General features: G+C 52.2%; 1 protein-coding gene and 1 long non-coding RNA gene across 2 annotated transcripts; both read left to right on the forward strand.

Moving 5' to 3' along the window:
* Positions 1–415: 415 nt before the first annotated feature.
* Positions 416–7,353, forward strand: LOC141275876 (uncharacterized). Its single transcript, XR_012324393.1, has 3 exons — positions 416–1,240; positions 6,737–6,936; positions 7,049–7,353. It is a non-coding gene; the product is annotated as an uncharacterized lncRNA (long non-coding RNA).
* Positions 7,354–11,908: 4,555 nt separating this feature from the next.
* LOC101327549 (keratin, type II cytoskeletal 5) lies at positions 11,909–18,421 on the forward strand. The gene is made up of 9 exons (XM_033866649.2): positions 11,909–12,575; positions 13,160–13,374; positions 14,135–14,195; positions 14,306–14,401; positions 15,403–15,567; positions 15,932–16,057; positions 16,306–16,526; positions 17,303–17,334; positions 17,796–18,421. The coding sequence occupies exons 1-9, from the start codon at positions 12,015–12,017 to the stop codon at positions 18,071–18,073; spliced, it is 1,755 nt and encodes a 584-aa protein (XP_033722540.1). The 5' UTR covers positions 11,909–12,014; the 3' UTR covers positions 18,074–18,421.
* Positions 18,422–18,671: the final 250 nt, after the last annotated feature.

Here is an 18,671-nt window from a genome sequence, read left to right on the forward strand (position 1 = left end):
CTAAGTGCCCCCGAGGGGGCTCCTTGCTTGGCGAGAGTTGAGGCCCAGGAGCAGAGAGCAAGACCTGGCTATATGGCTGGAGAATGGACAAAGGTAGCCAGGAAACGGAGGGGCGGGTCTATTTCTGTTCCAAAGAAGAGACGGTTAGCAGCTATCACTGCTGGCACACAAAATCATTTCTGGCCGTTTTGTAGTTCTGGCCTTATTTTGATGTGTATTAGAAGAGATGTCACTCAGTAGTTAACAAAGTTGCCTTATAAAATAAATATATTAGGCAATCCAGTTTAAAGAAAAAATATTAAAGAAAATAACAGTATAACCAGTATAACCAGTTTGGAGACGTGGGCAAAATCCTGACGGCGGCACTTGAATGACTATAGTTTGGGAAACACTTAAGGAGTAGTATCCATATTAGAGAGGAGCAGACAGGCACAGGCTGGAGAGGCCAGAAATCCCAGCCCCGGGCTGGGTTGGCTAAGGGGGCTGTAGCCGGATCCTGAGGCGGTAAGAAGAGCAGGGTCAGGCAGGCTGCCGCAGTGTAGACAGCTTGGGAGATAACCGGATTATTCTCCCTGGGAGTCAGTGTCCTCCAAGTCAGAGAAAGAGGGTGACTGCGAAATGTCCCCCAATACAAAAAAATTTCACCAAAGGGAAAGAGGAATTGATCTCTTGCGTAGTTCATAGTGCAGAACAGGATGCTGGAAGGAGGCTGATCTCAGCTCACAGTGAGGAAGAACTCTCTTCTAATGAGACAGGTCTGAAATGGGCTGGTGGATCGGCAGAGAAGACAGCCCCCTCACCGACCTCCAGTGCAGCTGGGAAAGGGCGCCCTCTCTGGTCCCTCCCGGCAAGTTCAGTGTGACCCTCCAACGAGGGAAGGCGGGAGGGACATAACTAAGGTTCTCAGAGGCAGGCTGAGGACAGGGTGGGCCGGTGGCTCCTTGGCCACGTTCCCTGGTGCCTGAGGGGAGATGTTTGATAGGCCAGATAAAGGCCAGTTCTGATTGCTGGGAGCAGATGAAGGAGAACAGGGAGAGGGACACTCTGAAACCTGATAGAATGGGCTCCCTCCCTCAGCCCTCAGGAGATTTTTTGGATGCAGACCCTGCATCAGACACATCAGGATTCCTGTCCATGGAAAACAACCACAGCCAGGATCTGAGAGCATCCGCTTGAAGAATGTGGCCAACATGCCACCCAGCCTGAGGCCCAGCTGGAACTGGGTACCTGAGCAAGGCAGGTAACTGATGGTGCCGGAGGCCTTTGAAGGTGCCGGCCCAGCTGACTCAGCAGATGGGGCCCAATTTGGTACCATGGACCCAACGTTTGGGTGTTGGGATATACATGCTGCATCACTTTCTTCAGGGAGCAAACCCAAGACAACACCTACTTTCCTCCTTCCACTGCCATTGGGGCTGCCCCCAGCCATGGAGGAGCCGTAGCCCAGCTGCTCGGTTATCTGCAGGGACATGGTGGGGGACACAGGCCGCGGGTATCCTCACGAGGGTGTAGGTCAAGGGGAGGGCACAATTCCCGAGTAGCCAGAGCTACTTCAGCTTGTGTTCCCAGCTGAGGTCGTTATGAGATAGACCTATCGGGCACACCCTGGTTCTCCTCCAGGACTAGACCTCTGTCCTAATTCTATCACAAAGGTGCTCTCTGTCCTCGCCAACCAGGAGGGCTGTGAGGCTTTGGGCAGATGGGCAGAGTCCATGCCATTTGAAGAAATCCCTCTGGGGACTGTCTGGGGAAAGGGTGGGGCTAGTGTCCACAGCCTCCCACTCAAGGAGCTGGAACACTGGGAAATGTCGGCGTCTGTCCATCAGGCCAACGTCCTCAGGAAGACGGTGATCATGGTGTCACCTTCTAGGGCAGACACATTTTTTACCAGCTGGCAGAGACCCTTTCCCTAGGAACTGCCGTCTTCCCTTTCTTGGCCTCACCAGCATGAAGACCAGGAGCTGGCAGGTGATGGGGGGAGAACCCAAGGTGGACAAAGGCAGCAACGGGCAAAGTTAACTGGCCAGGAAGGGAGCCACTGAGCTGCTGAGAGACCAATCCTCTTAAAAAGACAGGACAGACCCTGGCAAGGTGGGGTGATCTTCACCAAGCAGCCTGTGCTCACTCCAAGAGGCCAGGTCCCAGGGTGGCTCGCTCTCATCAAATAGGAAGCAAAGACTGGGCCTGTTCCAGCCCAAGTTCTCCCTGCCCTCAGCCAGCGGGTGAGCTCCTGTGCCAGTCAGTCCGCACCGGGCACTGGCCCTGCTGAGTCCTGGGCAAGGGGATGTGGACAGGTTGGAGGGAAGGTCAGTACTGAGGAAGGTGGGCTTAGGGACCCAATCCATACTGAACTCCAAGCTGAGAGCAGTGGATGAAATGCATACAGATCCTGGGGCAGAAAAACAAACATCCAAGCAGAGGACTCCCAGCAGATGGTGAGTGTAGCCTATTCGCTGTTGTCCCATAGACCTAGTCCAGCTCCCGGTGGTACAAGTTGTGGGATGGATGAGTAAATGAGGTGACAGGTGAGCCTGGGCAGTGGGCAGATTTTGGAGGGGAGCTGTGAGGAACAGAATTCAGGGAGAAGGAGGGGCAGGCAGGGCTGGGTGGAGAAGGCAAGGAAGACATCTTGAAGTGGGCGGAGGGTAACCTGCATGTGGAAGATGCAGGGTGGATTTCCTTGGTCAAAGCGGAATCTGGATAGCATGGTGTGTTTATTTTCTGTTGCTACTGTAACAAATTACCAAAACCACAATTTATTATCTCATAGTTCTAGAGATCAGAGTCTGAAATGAGTGTCGCTGGGCTAAAATCAGGGTGCCGGCGGGGCTACATGTCTTCTGGAGGTTCTAGAGGAGAATCTGTTTGCTTGCCTTTTCCACCTTCCAGAGGCCACCCACATTCCTTGGTTCACAGCCCCTCTCCTCCCTTCTTCAGAGTTGGCAATGGTAGTCAAGTTCTCACTTGACATCACTCTGACCTCCTCCCCCTCCTGTCTCCTTCCCCCACATTTAAGGGCCTTTGGGCTTACATTGGACCCACCTAGATAATCTAGGATAGTGTCCCAAATTTTTAGGTCAGCTGACTAACAGCCTTAATTCCTTCTGCACCTTAATTTCCCTTTTCCATGTAAAATACCATACTCACAGGTTCTGGGGATTAGGGCATGGACATCTTTGGGTGCCATGGTTCTGCCTACCATAGATGGTAGGAGGGATGGTGAGTAGGGGGACCCAGAGGAATGTGGAGGTGAGTTTAAGGCCAGTAAGAAGCTATTTTATGTTCTTGAGAAAAAGAGGACCGCGTTTCTCAGAGAGACTGGGGCTAACCTACATTCACGGGGTTATCATGAGATCATTTTCCAGTCTCAGAACAATGGAGCCACGTTCTGTCTGAGGGCTTGCAGACCATAACGTGTTACTGTTCTCTGCTGAGGACAGTGTGCCAACCTGCAGGGGGCCTTGGCTGGCGCCAGAGTGAGGGGGCCCAGCCCTCGGGGATGCCCAGGTCAGCTGGAGGTTGTCCAAGAGGCTGGATAGGTCATGACATTCTGGCTGTGAGACATGGAGAGCTGCTGAGTGTCTCTCCAGCTCTGAATGGTGAGACTGCCCCTTCCTGGGAGGCCTGGAGGGTGAGGAGACCAATGGGTGGGACAAGTCATTCGGGTAAACTCTGGAACCGGTTGGGACTCCTGGGATGCTGAGGAGGGAAGCGGGGCATGTGGGGGCAGGGGGAGGGTCAACGTGAAAGGAGCTTTTGTTCACTCCTTGGCTCATACACTGCCTGGGAAGTGATGGATCAGTGGAGAACACTCAGGCCTGTAGATCCAGACAGTTGGGAAGTTCCATCTTGCTGGGGCATTGTGGTGTTGATGGCTCTAATGGGGTCTCCAGAATTTTCTTACGGGTCGGGCTTAGAGTTTAGGAGCTGTGATCGAGTTAGAGAGAGGCAATTGTATGGCAACCTTGGTCTCAGAGCTAGTTTGCCCGGGAGCACACTGTTTTCATTTAGGTGGTATGTTTTTTTAAAGAGGCTTTGGTGTATGGGCTGCTGATGGAGATCAGGAGTGTTCTGGGCTCCTCAAGGTCCCCTGGACACCACCACTCGTGTGCTGGTTAAGAACACGGGCTCTAGGACCAGCCAGACCTGGGCTCAACTCTCAGGTGTGACACTTATTAGCTGTGTGACCTTAGATAAGACACATTTCCTTTCTGAGGTTCAGAAAATGGGGATAATGATGCTTGATGGCCTATCGGTAACATGAGTAGCAAATACGACAATGTATGTTAAGTCTTAGCTCAATGTCAGGCACAGAGCAGGCCTCCAATGGTCATTCATTTCAAAGAGAGGCTAGAAGAAATCAGGCCTAGTGTCACCCAAAGAAATAAGGTCACCTGTCTGAATGAAATGGGGTTCATTTCTTTTCTGAGTGGGGCAGCCTCACGCAAGGAGTTGGTGTAATACCTGTGAGGCCACTGGCTAGCTCGGCCCATCCCAAAGGATTGCAAATGGCAAATGAACATCAGGCTGGGCCACCCCATTTCATCCTTTCCTGTTCATGGCCTCTGCTCATTCAGAGCAAAGTTCTGTGGGGCCCGGTCTGGGAGTCTTGGCCACAGGGACCTTGGAGGATGGGAGAGACAAGACATAGAAGAAAAACTGAAGGTTGAACTAAGGCACCAGTCCACACATGAGGTTGTTAGACATGTCTGGACCTTTGGAAGAGACTACCCCAAAGGCACCTGAACCTTTGCTTTGTGTCTGGTGCTAGGGGAGTGGGCAGAGGAGCAGCAGTAGGCCAAGCTTCACTCCCAGGAACATTGTATAGAGTGACCCCAATTCACTGGAACCTTGCCCCAGGGTCCCAGCTGCTTCACCACAGGTTCTGACAGTTCAGAGAGGGGAAGGGTCTCCCCAGGGATCCTTTCCCCTATCTCCACTCAAGGCTAGAGCTTCTTCTCCCTAAGGGTTGCTGGAAGACGCCGAGAACACTGACTGCTGGGTGGCATCTTAGGCCCTCTGTGTTTGCTGCCCTCACAGGTTGGCTGGAGACCAGAGCTGCAGCTAAAGGCCTCCTCTTCAGGGTCAAGTCAGGGTCACGGGCCAACAACTTGAGTATCCACAATGGTGAAGACAAGTGCTCTTGGAGCCACACTTACCCGGATTCCTATCTAGGCTCTGTCACTGGCCATCTACTTAACCTCTCTGAGCCTCAGTTTTCTCATCTGTAAAATAGGGATAATGAATAATAGGCCCATCTCCTGGGCTTGTAAGGATTAAATGAATTGATACATCCAGAGCCATGCCTGGCACACAGTCAGTGCTCTATAAGTGTGGCTGTTGTTATTGCCTTTTATCATGCCACAGAACACATCCTGGGCACTGACCCAACCCATACATTGAGCTGTTTGGGGATCATGGAAAGTTCAGAGTTTCAGAGAGGCACCCCATCTAGCAATCGTCAGACATGTCTCCCCCATTTGGAAGAGACTGTCTGAGAAAACATCTGGGTCTTTGCTTCATGTCTGTGGGACGTCAGGACAGAGAGAGAGGTAGAGAAACACAGAGACAGAGAGACAGAGACGGAGCCAGCACTCAGCTGGCTGCTCCTCTTAGCAGGAAAGCAGGGGAGCAGGTAGGCCCTGGGGTGTGGGTATGGATGGATCCCTCTGGCTGGGGAGCTGAACAGCCATGGGAACCCAAGGATGGGTGAGTGGAATGGGGACCCCTTGGAACTGTTTCAGAGGATACGATTTGACTAGAGCCAGCAGAGAGCACTGCGGGGCTCTGAACCCTGGCAAACAGAGTGAGGTGTGAATTCTCACTCAGCGGGAGTAGGAGGTGGGGAGAGGGGCAGGGCAGAAAGTGGTTTCCATCAACAACTCCTCTTCCCATCTTTGGTCAGCGTCACAGCCTCTGGGACCTAGAGGCCTGGCACAGGCGAGGGCCCTGGGGAAGGGCCCTGGTGCTGACTTTGGCTGAGGCTGGTCTCGCCCTGAGTCTGGTCTTGCCCGGGAAAGACCGGCTCAGCCTCAGAAGCTGTCAGGGCTCTGGATGGAGGTGAGGTGGGAAGCAGTAAATTTGCATCACCCATAAGTGGCCTCATACACACAGGGCTCCTTCCACACTGGCCTGGGGAAGTGGTTCTCTGAAGGGGGCCGAGACACGCATCCTCGAGTGAGACACGTGTGGGCTCTTGCTAGGGTGCAGGCGAGGCAGCGCAGGGCAACGGCAGCGCGTGGGACGGGCCCTGGCTTTGTCCTGGCTCTGACAGCAGCTTGCTGGGGGATTTGGGGTTAGGTCTTCCCTCTCTGAACTCAGCTTCCTCCTCTGGGAATGGGTTCCTGGTGGACACCTGGGCATGGATGGGCAGGGGGAGAGTGAAGGTAGGAATCAGAGTCAGAAGATTCACATAAGCAAGTATGGCCAAGGCTTGCCTGGAATGGCTTGTGGGAGCTGAGTTTTCCTGAAACCAAGTGAGGCAGGATTCCCTAAGCCCGCCTTGGCATGACCACCCCCTGTCACCAGGAGAGTGGTGTGGGTAAATCATCCTGCTCCTGGCAGGACCCAGGCCTGTCCTCAGACCCTGCATCTCCCCCCGGGCCTGTCATGTTCATGGCTGTACCCCGACTGTGGCCCAGTGCGTGGCACCCCACAACTGCTCAAAACACACGTGCTGGAAGAAGAAGTGACCAGATGATTGGTACACGTGTTCCCGTGCTCTTTCTTTTCTCAGGTGCCTTTGATGCTGTGTCTCTCTTGGAAAAACTAACCTGGTTCCATGAGCCCTGGACAGTGCCTGGTGGTCCCCAGTGGATGAGGGATGAGGCCAGCGGTCTGTGTACCTGGGGGATGTGCAGGAGCTGAGAGCACGTGCAGAGGGTGCAGCTAGGCTGGGAAGGCGACCATTTGCTTCTGGGACTGTCCAAACTCCAGGTGTGTTTCAGAAACCAGCCCTGGGAGGGATAACATCTCCAGCCTCTGCACTGTCGTCTCTTTCTTTTCTTCCCTATCGTATCATCATTGTCTACACTGAATCATGTCCCAGTGATTGGACCTCACCACCGGGGAGATGGAAACAAGCCTCGGTCCCCGCACCTTGCCCTACCTCCTCAGGATGAGGAAGTGGTACACCAGACACATACTCCAGGAGGGCAGCTCCCATCTCTACCTTCATCTCCTCATCCCTGGATGAGAAGTCACTAGTATGCTGGGGGTAGAGAAAGTACAGGAAGGAAAGAAAAAAAAAAAAAAACATGGGGGAGGTTAGGGATGTAAAAAAGTTTCCCGGCATGCCTCTGACCCTATAAGGATAGAAGCCTGGTATAAATGAATCATGTCCCTGCCTCTTCATTGTAGAGAAAGTCTGCGAATTCCTGGAGTACCAGCCATGCCCACACCCACGTGTAAGGAAAAAAGAAAAGGCCAAGAAAATGGTAAAAGCCCTTCTTTGCAATTTTAGATTCACAGATGTGGAGTTTGTAGGACAGGGCCTGGTATATGGTAAGTCCTATATGAGTGTTTATTAAAAGAAAAATAAAACCACCCTCCATGAGAAAGCAAAGCACAGAGGTTTTTGCTGTATGTCCCTTTTTTTAGTCCCTCTGACTAATTAAAGTGTTTGTTGATATCCAGTCCACAGTTTCAATCAACTGAGGGAGACTTTCAAAGACTTTGCTATGCCTTTGGCAAAATACCCTTCCGCTGAGGAAAGAACATTCCCCAGACTTGCAGGGACCTGTTGGAGGGAGGCTGAGAGCTCTGCTCTGTGGTTCTCGCACCACCAGTGCCAATCTCCAGCTCAGTCTGAGGGGTGGGGGCCAAGGCTGCTCCCCACAGCCCCCTACATGTTGGCCTCACCCTTCCAGTCAACCCCAGCCACCTTGAAATTACCATTCCAGCCCCCACGGCCTCCTCCAATGAGCCCAGACCCCTTTCCTGCTGCGTCTCCCAGCCCCAGTGGGGGAAGCTGTGTTGAAAGCTGGGCTTTGTGTCTGGGATCCCAGTAATTCAAGGGCTAGATTAGGACCAAGACATGGCCTGGGGTGGGGGGTGGGCACGGGCTTTTGTACCTCTGCTGGGACCCACGATTTGTGTGAAGCCCTTGCACAAGAGAAGTCAACTCCAAAGGCCCCCTTGTCACCATGACCCAGATAATGGCAGCAGGGGACCCCTCCAAAGCCAAGACATAGTGGTTCCTTTACTTGTGGACATGTGCGTTTCTACCCAGGTCTCTTCTCAGATGTGAGAGTCCTAGAGAGGCAGGTGGTACTTGCATCGACAAGGCAGCCTCTGCCAGATGTGGCTACATGAAGGAAGAGTGGTGGATCCTGCTCTCCCATCCGCAAAGGGGCCCGACTCCTCTCTGCCCCTGCAGTTCTGAGAATCCAGCATCTGAGATCAAAGCTGGGACACAGAGTTCCCTCTGGCTTTGGGTGGAGGTAGGAGAATTCTTCCCTCAGTTCCTCCCTGAGGCTAGGGCTTTGTGAGGAGCTGCGAGGGCTGGCTCTGGGCTCCGTCCGCCATTCTGCTGGATCTGGCTCCGTAGCTAACCATCATCCAGTGAATAGGTGACTCATGCCCCAACTATTGCTCCCCACTGTCTGTGCTGAACAAGCATGGGGTAGAAGGTCCGCAAAGACAGGGACAGTGCAGCTTTCTTTCTCTCCTGGAGGGGGACGTGGCTGCTGGGGCTGAGGGCTGGGGGAGAGGAATGAAGGGAAGTCCAAGAGATGAAGAGTCATGAACTCTGTCCTCAGAGGGTGCCCAGGCTAAAGGGGACAAGAGATCTGCTCTCTGGATGGGAAGCCAGGGACAGCAGCAGGTGGACAGGACCCTGGGACTTGGCATGGGGCTGGGGAGGGCCTCCCACAAAGACCTAGGGAAGCGAGATGACCTTATTCTGTCAGTTCAAGTCGAAACTGTTTGCTGAGCGCCATCAGTGTGTGCGGCTGGGCTGAGGGTGCGGCAAGGCGAGCCAGGTGTACTCCCTAACCTGGGGGAGTCTACTGTCTGGGGAAACCTAGAGGGCATGTGCCAAACCATCTCCCGTTAAATATGTCCATTCCATCGTCTTCTATGAAAGGCACACATATAGCGCTGGGGGATCCGTGGAGGGAGCTCTAGGCTGGGATCACAGGATTTGCCTAATCCTTGTCCCACGGTCACCTGGACCAATCCTACTCCCTGCCTGGTCTGTGAGGTGCGTCCCTGTGGACAAATGCTGCCCGTGTTCTACGTTCGCACACCTTATGAGGGAGGACAAGGCAGTTGCCCCTGTCCCCCTCTGACACGAAGACCAGCAGGGACAGCTGCTGCAGCTCCTTCAGTCCTGCACTTGCCTCTTGCTGATGAGGAAAATGATGCCTGGAGAAGCTAATTAACGTGTCCTGCCAAGCCTTGGTAACTCTCTCTGTGAGAATGCCTGGCAGAAAAGCTCGGCAAGCTCTGTGTAATCTCTCTCTTCCCGCCACGGTGAAATTCCAGGCTGGGGTGGGACTCTCCCACACTGTAGTGGTGCTGGGGCCTGGTTCCCCAGGGGAGCATCGCCACTATTTGTAGCCATCCGGGTCTGGCATTGTGGGAGGGGCTGCCCTGCCTGCTTGGGGGAGAGTTCCCACAGAGAGAGATGCTTTTCCCCGAGTGAGGAATCCAAACACTCCCAGCCACAGTGACTTGTCCCTGGCATCTGAATCTGAGCTTGGCCCACTCCAGCCACTCTCAGGCTGGCCAGAACGCATTCCTGTTCCACCGAGTCCTGCTCCTTCCTGAGAGGAGGAGGAATGGGGAGAAACAAATGTTCTGGTGTCTTAGGAGGGTGGGGCTTCCCAAGGGCAGTGGAGACTAGACCCAGGATGTGTGTGTGTTGGTGTGGGTGGGCAGCGGGGGGACATACCCTGACAGTGACCTTCCATTGGAGAAAGAGGACTCGTGCTAGGAGTCCCCAGATCTGTTCTGTCAGGGGCTGAGAGTCTACCCATATGTCTCAGGGCCCCCAAGACACTCACGTCTGTTCTCTGAGAGGCAAGAAAGTGTTAAATTGACAAGCTCAGTAAAATGCATCTTTGAGTATCTCAGGAATCCTTCAGGGAGGGAGGCAACCAAACCTCACTGCCCAAGACCTGTAAGGCCAGCTCTGGCCATTGACCTGTCTGCCTGGATTTGCTCGTCCACTGCTTTCTCACCACAGCCTCTGATGAGCAATCACCTCTCGGCTGGTCTCCAGCGGCTCCGAGTCATTTTTCCACAGCCAGGGCTGCCTTGTGGCAAGCTGCAGGCCCCGACTAGGGATTCCTAAGCCATGGCTGGGTCCTCACTCCTTTACCCTTGAGGACGTACCTTCTTAGCCTCAAGGTTTCCTCACTCCTTTACCCTTGAGGACGTACCTCCTTAGCCTCAAGGTTTCAAACCCACCCTCACCCTACCCCTTCCTCCAGCCGCAGCCCTGGGGTGCCCCCCGGCCCTGCCCACAGCTCTTAATGGCCGAGGCACTGCCTGAGAGTCCTGCTTCTGTTCTGGGGATGAAGAGATGTGAGCCCGCTCAGGTCTGCAGCCAAAAAGACGGGGTGTGATCTAAGACAGACACTTATAAAACCCAACCAGACCACTTGTCCTCCGTCTGGTACCATATAGCCCATCCGGACAAGCTTCGAAGAGGGATCTTCCTGGGAGGTGGGACATGGGGGCTTTCTAAGACAACTTTAGCAGATTGTTAGGCCAGCTCTCTGGTCGCCCAAACCTGCCCCTTCTAGTCTCTCTGGCAGGACGATCCATAGATTTAGAATTCCTTTTCCATTCTCCAGGCCCTGAAGGAGGGTTCGGGCTGAAGCTCAAGAAAGCCCAGCAATTCCCGTTGCTTGGAACAGGGTGGTTCACTGGTTTAACAGACCAGCCAACTCTCAACATGTTCCTAATGAGAATAGAAGCTCCTGTAGGTATGTGTTTGTGGTGGCCTTCAGCCTGTATCAACAGATACGATGACTCATTTCTTCCCTAGTGGAATCACTGAGGGCTTGCCGGGACACACCTGGGGTTCTGGGGAGCCGGCAGAGGAACTCCCCATGAAGAGAGACGTGACTGCCAGGCAGAGTCTCAGGACTTCGCAGGGAGGGCTATTGATTGCATGGGACACCTGGGTTTACTTAAACCCACAGGGTCCTGGCCAGGCCAAAGAGCAAGGGAAAAGTTCAATGCCACAGAAAAGGCTGAATTAGGAGGCGTTGTGGAGGGATGGGTCTGCCCGTGCAGAGAACAAAGTGGGACAGACCTGGGGCTGGGGGTCTCCCACATACTCTGTTTCTGGAGCTTGGGGCTTGGGGAGTCTTTCTGGCCCGAACCTTGCAGGAGAGTCTGCCCAGTGGGCTCTGGGATAACTGCCTCCTCAAGGAGAGGAAATTTTGCAGTAGAGGACCGGAGTCAATTTTCCCCTCTGGCACAGAGCTGAGATATCAGGCCACACTTGGCTTTCCAAGGGCTGAAATCCCTGAAACAACCTCTCATTAGGGGAGTAAGCAAAGCAGACCACTGTCAGTGGGGGACTCGCTCTGCCCCCCTAGCCTCCTGTTCATGGACAGTGTGCACCATGCTGGGATGCTTGACATCCCTGGTCCTGGAAGGATCCTTCAGGACATTGGCCAAATGCCCCGTTGCTTCTTTGGGCTACTCACAGCCCTGGGCTCCCACAGTGAAGAGAGGTTTGCTGCCAAGACATCTGGGCTGCAAGGCAAGTTTATCCCTACCTGAGCAGAGCCTGCCAGGAAGAAAGTGTTTGCACCCCACACCGCTGTGCAGGTGTGCCGGTGAGCTCACAGCTGCCCTTCAGGCATGCCCAGCCCACTTAATCATTCACAGCTCAACAACTCTCTCGCCCAGCCCAGGTCTAGAGGATAAAAGGGTGGCTTGCCGCTCCTGGCTAACAGAGCCACCTTCTGCGTGCTCTCCTGCTCTGTTCTTTCTCTGCAGCACCTCCAGACCGCTAGTGCCCACTACTCTTGCTCCACTAGGAACAAGCCATCATGTCTCGCCAGTCGAGTGTGTCCTTCCGGAGCGGGGGCAACCGTAGCTTCAGCACCGCCTCTGCCATCACCCCGTCTGTCTCCCGCACCAGTTTCACCTCCGTGTCCCGGTCCGGGGGTGGGGGTGGAGGTGGCGGCTTTGGCAGGGTCAGCCTTGGGGGTGCTTACGGCACGGGCGGCTATGGCAGCCGGAGCCTCTACAACCTGGGGGGCTCCAAGAGGATCTCCATCAGCAGTAGCGGCGGTGGCTTCAGGAACCGAGGTTGTGCCACCGGTGCCGGAGGCGGCTATGGCTTTGGAGGTGGAGCTGGGGGTGGATTTGGTTTTGGCGGTGGAGCTGGTGGTGGCTTTGGGCTCAGTGGTGGAGCTGGCTTTGGTGGGGGATATGGGGGCTCTGGCTTCTCCGTCTGCCCCCCTGGAGGCATCCAAGAGGTCACCATCAACCAGAGTCTCCTGACTCCCCTCAACCTGCAAATCGACCCCAACATCCAGCGGGTCAGGACCGAGGAGCGGGAGCAGATCAAGACCCTCAACAACAGGTTCGCCTCCTTCATCGACAAGGTGAGCCATGATTTTTTGTGAAAAACCGCTATGAGTGTGGAATAAGTGCCAAAGAAAGTGGAAAGAGGGGCAATTTCCTGACTTTGTGCAAATATCTTCACAGTTTGCAGTTATGTTTTTCTCTTTGTTTCTGTGTCCTGGATTTGTGGCCTGCTTTCTTAATTAGACTGGCAGCTTGGAAGAGAAGGTCTTAATTCTTCCCCTTCAGAGATAAACACACAAGGGATCCTTGCTTACTGTTGGGCAGAGATATAGTCTGTGCTCCAGGTAACAGGGCTGATTGCACAGAAAGGTGGATGAATTCATTGGGCAGCAGCCCGAGTGCTTCTGCAGTCACCCCTACACCAGGCCACTCTCTGCCCAGCCGTGCCCAGTGCTATCTGTGTCCTGGAGAAGTGTCCTGTCTCCCCTAGAAGAGTGAGTTTAGATGCTTCACTCTGGACCTGCCCTCTGGGGCCCAGGTACAAGCACTGCCCATCATGGGAAGGTTTAGGGGGACAGAATGAGATGGGAGGAAAACTGGGAAATTGATCACTGAAACATGAAATCCAAGTTTGTCCATCTTCGAACTCCGTCCCCTCCAGGTGCGGTTCCTGGAGCAGCAGAACAAGGTCCTGGAAACCAAGTGGGCTCTGCTGCAGGAGCAGGGCACCAAGACCGTGAGGCAGAACCTGGAGCCTTTGTTCGAGCAGTACACCAACAATCTCAGGAGACAGCTGGATGGTATCCTGGGGGAGAGAGGCCGCCTGGACTCAGAGCTGAGAAACATGCAGGACTTGGTGGAAGACTTCAAGAACAAGTGAGTTGGGGTGGAATGGAGACAAGGGCGGGTCTTGGCACCAGATGTACTTTATAACCAGACTACCGCTTATGCCTTTCCCAAGGGGTGAAAACATATACCTTCCATGGACACCTAAAGTACTGGAAAAAATCCAGGTCGGTGTTTAGAAAGTTCTAGCTGCAAGCTCAGTCTCTCTGCAAGGCACTTAGCCTCCAGCCAGAGTAACAAACTCAGCACCCTTGGTACCACCTAGTGGAAAAAGCAGTCATGTAATCCTTACTTTATGGGGCTTTTCTCCCCAATACACTCCAAGTACACAGCATTGGCTTTTTGATGGATTCCCCCCAAAGCAGGAACTGATGACGTAACCTAGTTTGGTGGCTCAAAGTATTTCTTTAGTCCTTATGAACCAGCAGCTGGGTTGCTAATATTTTGGTTTTTTTCAAAGGCTATGAAAGCTGAAAAAAAAAAAGCATCAGAGAAATTGACTAGATGTGGAGTTGTAGAGAAACAGCATAGCTTTTCTACAGGAATGTTCTTGAAGCAACTGAATTATAGCAATAAAAGAATAGTTATCTGCTAGGCAATTATAGAGAAAACAGTACCCTAATGGGTAAGGACCTTGCCCAAAGACTCATGCTCCCACTGTCCCTCTCTCTCTGCCTATATGATGTGAGAAGCCCCTTTTGGCGGGAAAGCAGGCTCACAGTTGACTTTATGCAGTACAGACCCCAGCCCTCATCCTCTGATAAGCACTTCTCATCCTTTTTATCACCAGGTATGAAGATGAAATCAACAAGCGTACCACCGCCGAGAATGAGTTTGTGATGCTGAAGAAGGTATGTGGGTAGCAGAGAAACTGTTGCCTGTGGTTATGCTCACTTAAGGTATTGTTCATTTAAGTCAGGGCGGAAATGGGGTGCAGTGCCAACTATCCCTGTTTCTCTAGGATGTGGATGCCGCCTACATGAACAAGGTGGAACTAGAGGCCAAGGTCGAGGCACTGATGGACGAGATCAACTTCTTGAAGATGTTCTTTGAGGCAGTAAGAAATGCCCCCTATTTGGGACCCAGAGAGATGGTCACAGGGATTAGGGTCTCCAGGGTTAAGTGACTTTCAGTGGTTTGTAAGCTATGGGCACATTTTTGTCTTTCCTACTCCTTTAGTACTATTCACATTACTTAGTAAAGCCAATTCTTTTTTTTAAGTCAAATTTAAAGCAAAAGAACTCTTCATAATCATTTTGCAGAGTGAGATTTAGAATGAGTTATTAGAGCCCCAGGTATACCGTTGGGTATGACCCGTTCTTTCTTTCTTTTTTAACATCTTTATTGGGGTATAATTGCTTTACATTGTTGAGTTAGTTGCTGCTGTATAACAAAGTAAATCAGCTATACGTATACATATATCCCCATATCCCCTCCCTCTTGTGGTCTCCCTCCCACCCTCCCTATCCCACCCCTCTAGGTGGTCACAAAGCACTGAGCTGATCTCCCTGTGCTATGCGGCTGCTTCCCACTAGTTGTCTATTTTACATTTGGTAGTGTATATATGTCCATGCCACTCTCTCACTTCATCCCATCTTCCCCTTCCCCCTCCCCGTGTCCTCAAGGCCATTCTCTACGTCTGCATCTTTATTCCTGTCCTGCCCCTATGTTCTTCAGAACCATTTTTTTTAGATTCCGTACATATGTGTTAGCATACGGTATTTGTCTTTCTTTCTGACTTACTCCACTCTGTATGACAGTCTCTAAGTCCATCCACCTCACTACAAATAACTCAATTTTGTTTAAAATAAGTTATGACCTAAGAAGATTCAAGTCTGAGAGGTTACACGGTAGGGGTTTCTTGATGTTCAGAGTTGTTAAATTAAACAAAAATAGATTTAGTAGTGATTTGGATTATTTATTAACTGACCTAAGTTTTTTACGTAGGTGGTTATTCTTATTTTTCTCAAGTCGACATAGTACAATGAGTAGAAGATTAGAATGGACCTGTTATTAAATAACATGGACTCACATGACTAACTTGAAATCTCCCTGCAGGAGCTGTCCCAGATACAGACGCACATCTCAGACACGTCTGTGGTCCTGTCCATGGACAACAACCGCTGCCTGGACCTGGACAGCATCATCGCCGAGGTCAAGGCCCAGTACGAGGAGATTGCCAACCGCAGCCGCACAGAAGCCGAGTCCTGGTACCAGACCAAGGTGGGTGCTGTGGCGAATGTGCAAGTGTGTCCTAAGCGAGGGACGGACACGTGTCTAGGATTCCAGGCCATGACCAAATGCTAAGGATGTGGCTCCTGAGATTGGCTGAGGCCTACTGGGAGGAGTTATGGGAACAGTCATGCATGCATTTGCCACAAAAATTCAAGAACATTAAAGAGAATCTCACTGAGTTTCACACCAGTGTCTCTAGAAAAGCAAAGGCAAAAGCAAATTATTGAAGACCAGCCCCGGGCACCCAGTAACTACACCACTTGCCACCTCTTGGTAGCTCCCACCTGTGAACCTGGGAAAGTGTTTCCATCCTCATATAAATGGACTCTTTCCTCTTTTCTGGTGGCATCAGTACGAGGAGCTGCAGCTGACTGCGGGCCGGCATGGCGACGATCTCCGCAACACCAAGCAAGAGATCTCCGAGATGAACAGGATGATCCAGAGGATGAGATCCGATATTGACAACGTCAAGAAGCAGGTAGGGAAAGAAGGCAGAGAAGGAGCCTGAGCTTTGAAAGGGAGACCTATTTTGTCTTATTTTATGTTTTCTAAGTATACACACACATACACACACAGAGCTGGAGCAAGTACCAGCATTTCAATATTCCACCATCCACCATGAGACCAGGACAAATGTGCTGGTTTCTCTCTGGTCTCTCAGAAAGAGACACTTGAGGCCCAGCTCAGCCTCTAAAGTGTCCCTACTCTTCCTTCCTTCCTCTCTAGTGTTCCAACCTGCAGAACGCCGTCGCCGATGCAGAGCAGCGTGGGGAGCTGGCCCTCAAGGACGCCAGGAACAAGCTGTCCGGGCTGGAGGACGCCCTGCAGAAGGCCAAGCAGGACATGGCACGGCTACTGAAGGACTACCAGGAGCTCATGAACACCAAGCTGGCCCTGGACGTGGAGATCGCCACCTACAGGAAGCTGCTGGAGGGCGAGGAGTGCAGGTGCGTGACACGGCCGACATCACGAGCACACGATGGCCTTACATTTGTTAAAATGGAGCTGCTTCTTCACTGCAGGGTGTCAAACACACACACAGGTGGCCACTATCTTGTGCGTGATGCTTATCAATCAGTAATCAGTGATCCAATCCAATCCAATCTGACACCTGGGCATACAGCTGACCTACACAATGTGACCTCAACTCACTTTTTGACCCTATTCCCACCACCAGTATTCTTGAATGCTGCCTCTCCTTCAAACAACCAAGCAACCCAGCAAATGTCTTCCCCATTCTTCAAGTGCTTCTTCCTTCAGGAAGCCTTTCATGATTACTCCATCTGAGTTAAATTCACCTGCCTTTGGATTCTCAAACTACTTGGGTTTTCTTCAATCTTCTGACACTGCCCACCACCTACGTCCTGTCTGAAGTATTTCTGTCCGGGCCAAGTCTTCTCACAGAATGTAAGCTCCTACAAAGCAAAAACTGCTTCCTACATATTCACAGTTCCCACAGCCTCTTCCTCACGTTTTCCATATAATGGGTAGAGGACAGTGTGAATTATAAGCTTCCTTTGATAACCTGTTTCTAGATCAAGACCTCTTCCTTGGGAAGTCCCTCCAGAGAACTGTCTCTTTCTCTAATTTAAGCAGTTTTTCTGGCATGCGGTCTCCTTGCTCAGAAAACAAGTTCTAAACATGACTATGGGAGTTATCCATGCAGACTAATGCTGTCTTTGGGGGGAGTTTTTAACTCTTATTTCAATTTTTCCCCTTTTAGACTGAGTGAAGGAATTGGACCAGTCAACATCTGTAAGTAACTTTGAACAGACATTAACAATGATGACAATATGGGGTACTTGACGCCAACTCAGAATCCTGCTATTTCTAGATGCCAGACACTCCCATCCCCAAAATGGTTATTTAATACACTTAGTGAGAAGCAGGTGGTGGAGGAGAAAGAACACAGTTTGAGACAGGAAGCAACGGGGCTCATTTCTTATCTCCTAAAGAGCAGGCCCTGTATCTCACCTGTCTTGGACCCTGTTCCCCTGCCTTGCCCTGACCCCCATCCCCTGATGGCTTAGCACTGTCCCTTGCCTACTGTGTTCACCAGCTTTCTGTTAGGGATCTTCACTAAATGACTTAGCTCATCTGCTACTCTGTAAAAGGGGCCAAGTACAGTGCCGACACCAGCAGGATCAAATAAGTTAGATGCCTAGGCTCTAATCTGGCCGACTGGTCTCACCAGGTTCTCCCTCCTTTCTCCACAGCTTTTGTCACGAACACCGTCTCCTCTGCCTACGGCGGTGGCGGCAGCTTTGGCAGCGGCCTTGGCGGTGGTCTTGGCGGCGGCCTTGGCGGAGGCAGCAGCGGCTTCTACTCCAGCAGCAGCGGGGGCGCCGGCCTAGGCAGTGGGCTCGGTGCGGGGGGCTCCAGCTTCAGTGCGGGCAGTGGCCGAAGCCTGGGCTTTGGCAGTGGCGGGGGCAGCAGCTCCAATGTCAAGTTTGTCTCCACCACCTCCTCCTCCCGGAAGAGCTTCAAGAGCTAAGAGCCTGCAGCAGGTCACTATCTCCCAAGTGCAGAAGCCAGCCATGGCAACAGCCTCTTCTAGGTGGTGGTCCCAGCCAAGTTTTCTCTTTTTCTGGAGTCTAGTCGACGAAGTCTATCGCAGACCCACATTCTTTGGTTCATGAAAAGCCCAACCTCCAGTCTCTAGCCTTCTGTGTCCTGATTCTATGCTCTGCTTGCAGTTAGCCTTTGGATCTCTACAGCCTGGTCCTGGGTGACAGAAGAATCCAATGTTTTCCAGTATCAAAACCATCAAAACAGAGTCCCTACCCCAATCCCATCTGGCCTATCTCCAGAGTGTGTTCAATAAAATGCTTTTATAATATAAGCTGTTGGGAAGAATTGTTTTTTCAAGATCTACAGCCAACCTAGAGAACCCCTGCGGGTCCATCTGTCCAGGTGTGATTTGTTCCTTTGATGATTCACAGGGAGACAGAATGGCCTTGGAGGGAAAGTAGTCCTCGTGGGTGGTCTAGAGACTCCAGGAGGCATGAGAGGTGGATGCTAAATCCTCTAGAATGAAGGAGTCTCTAGAGGGCATGAAGGGTAGGGTTCTTTGTTTCCCAGTTTGGACAGAT

The sequence above is a fragment of the Tursiops truncatus genome, chromosome 11, assembly GCF_011762595.2.
Source record: "Tursiops truncatus isolate mTurTru1 chromosome 11, mTurTru1.mat.Y, whole genome shotgun sequence".
NCBI lineage: Eukaryota > Metazoa > Chordata > Mammalia > Artiodactyla > Delphinidae > Tursiops > Tursiops truncatus.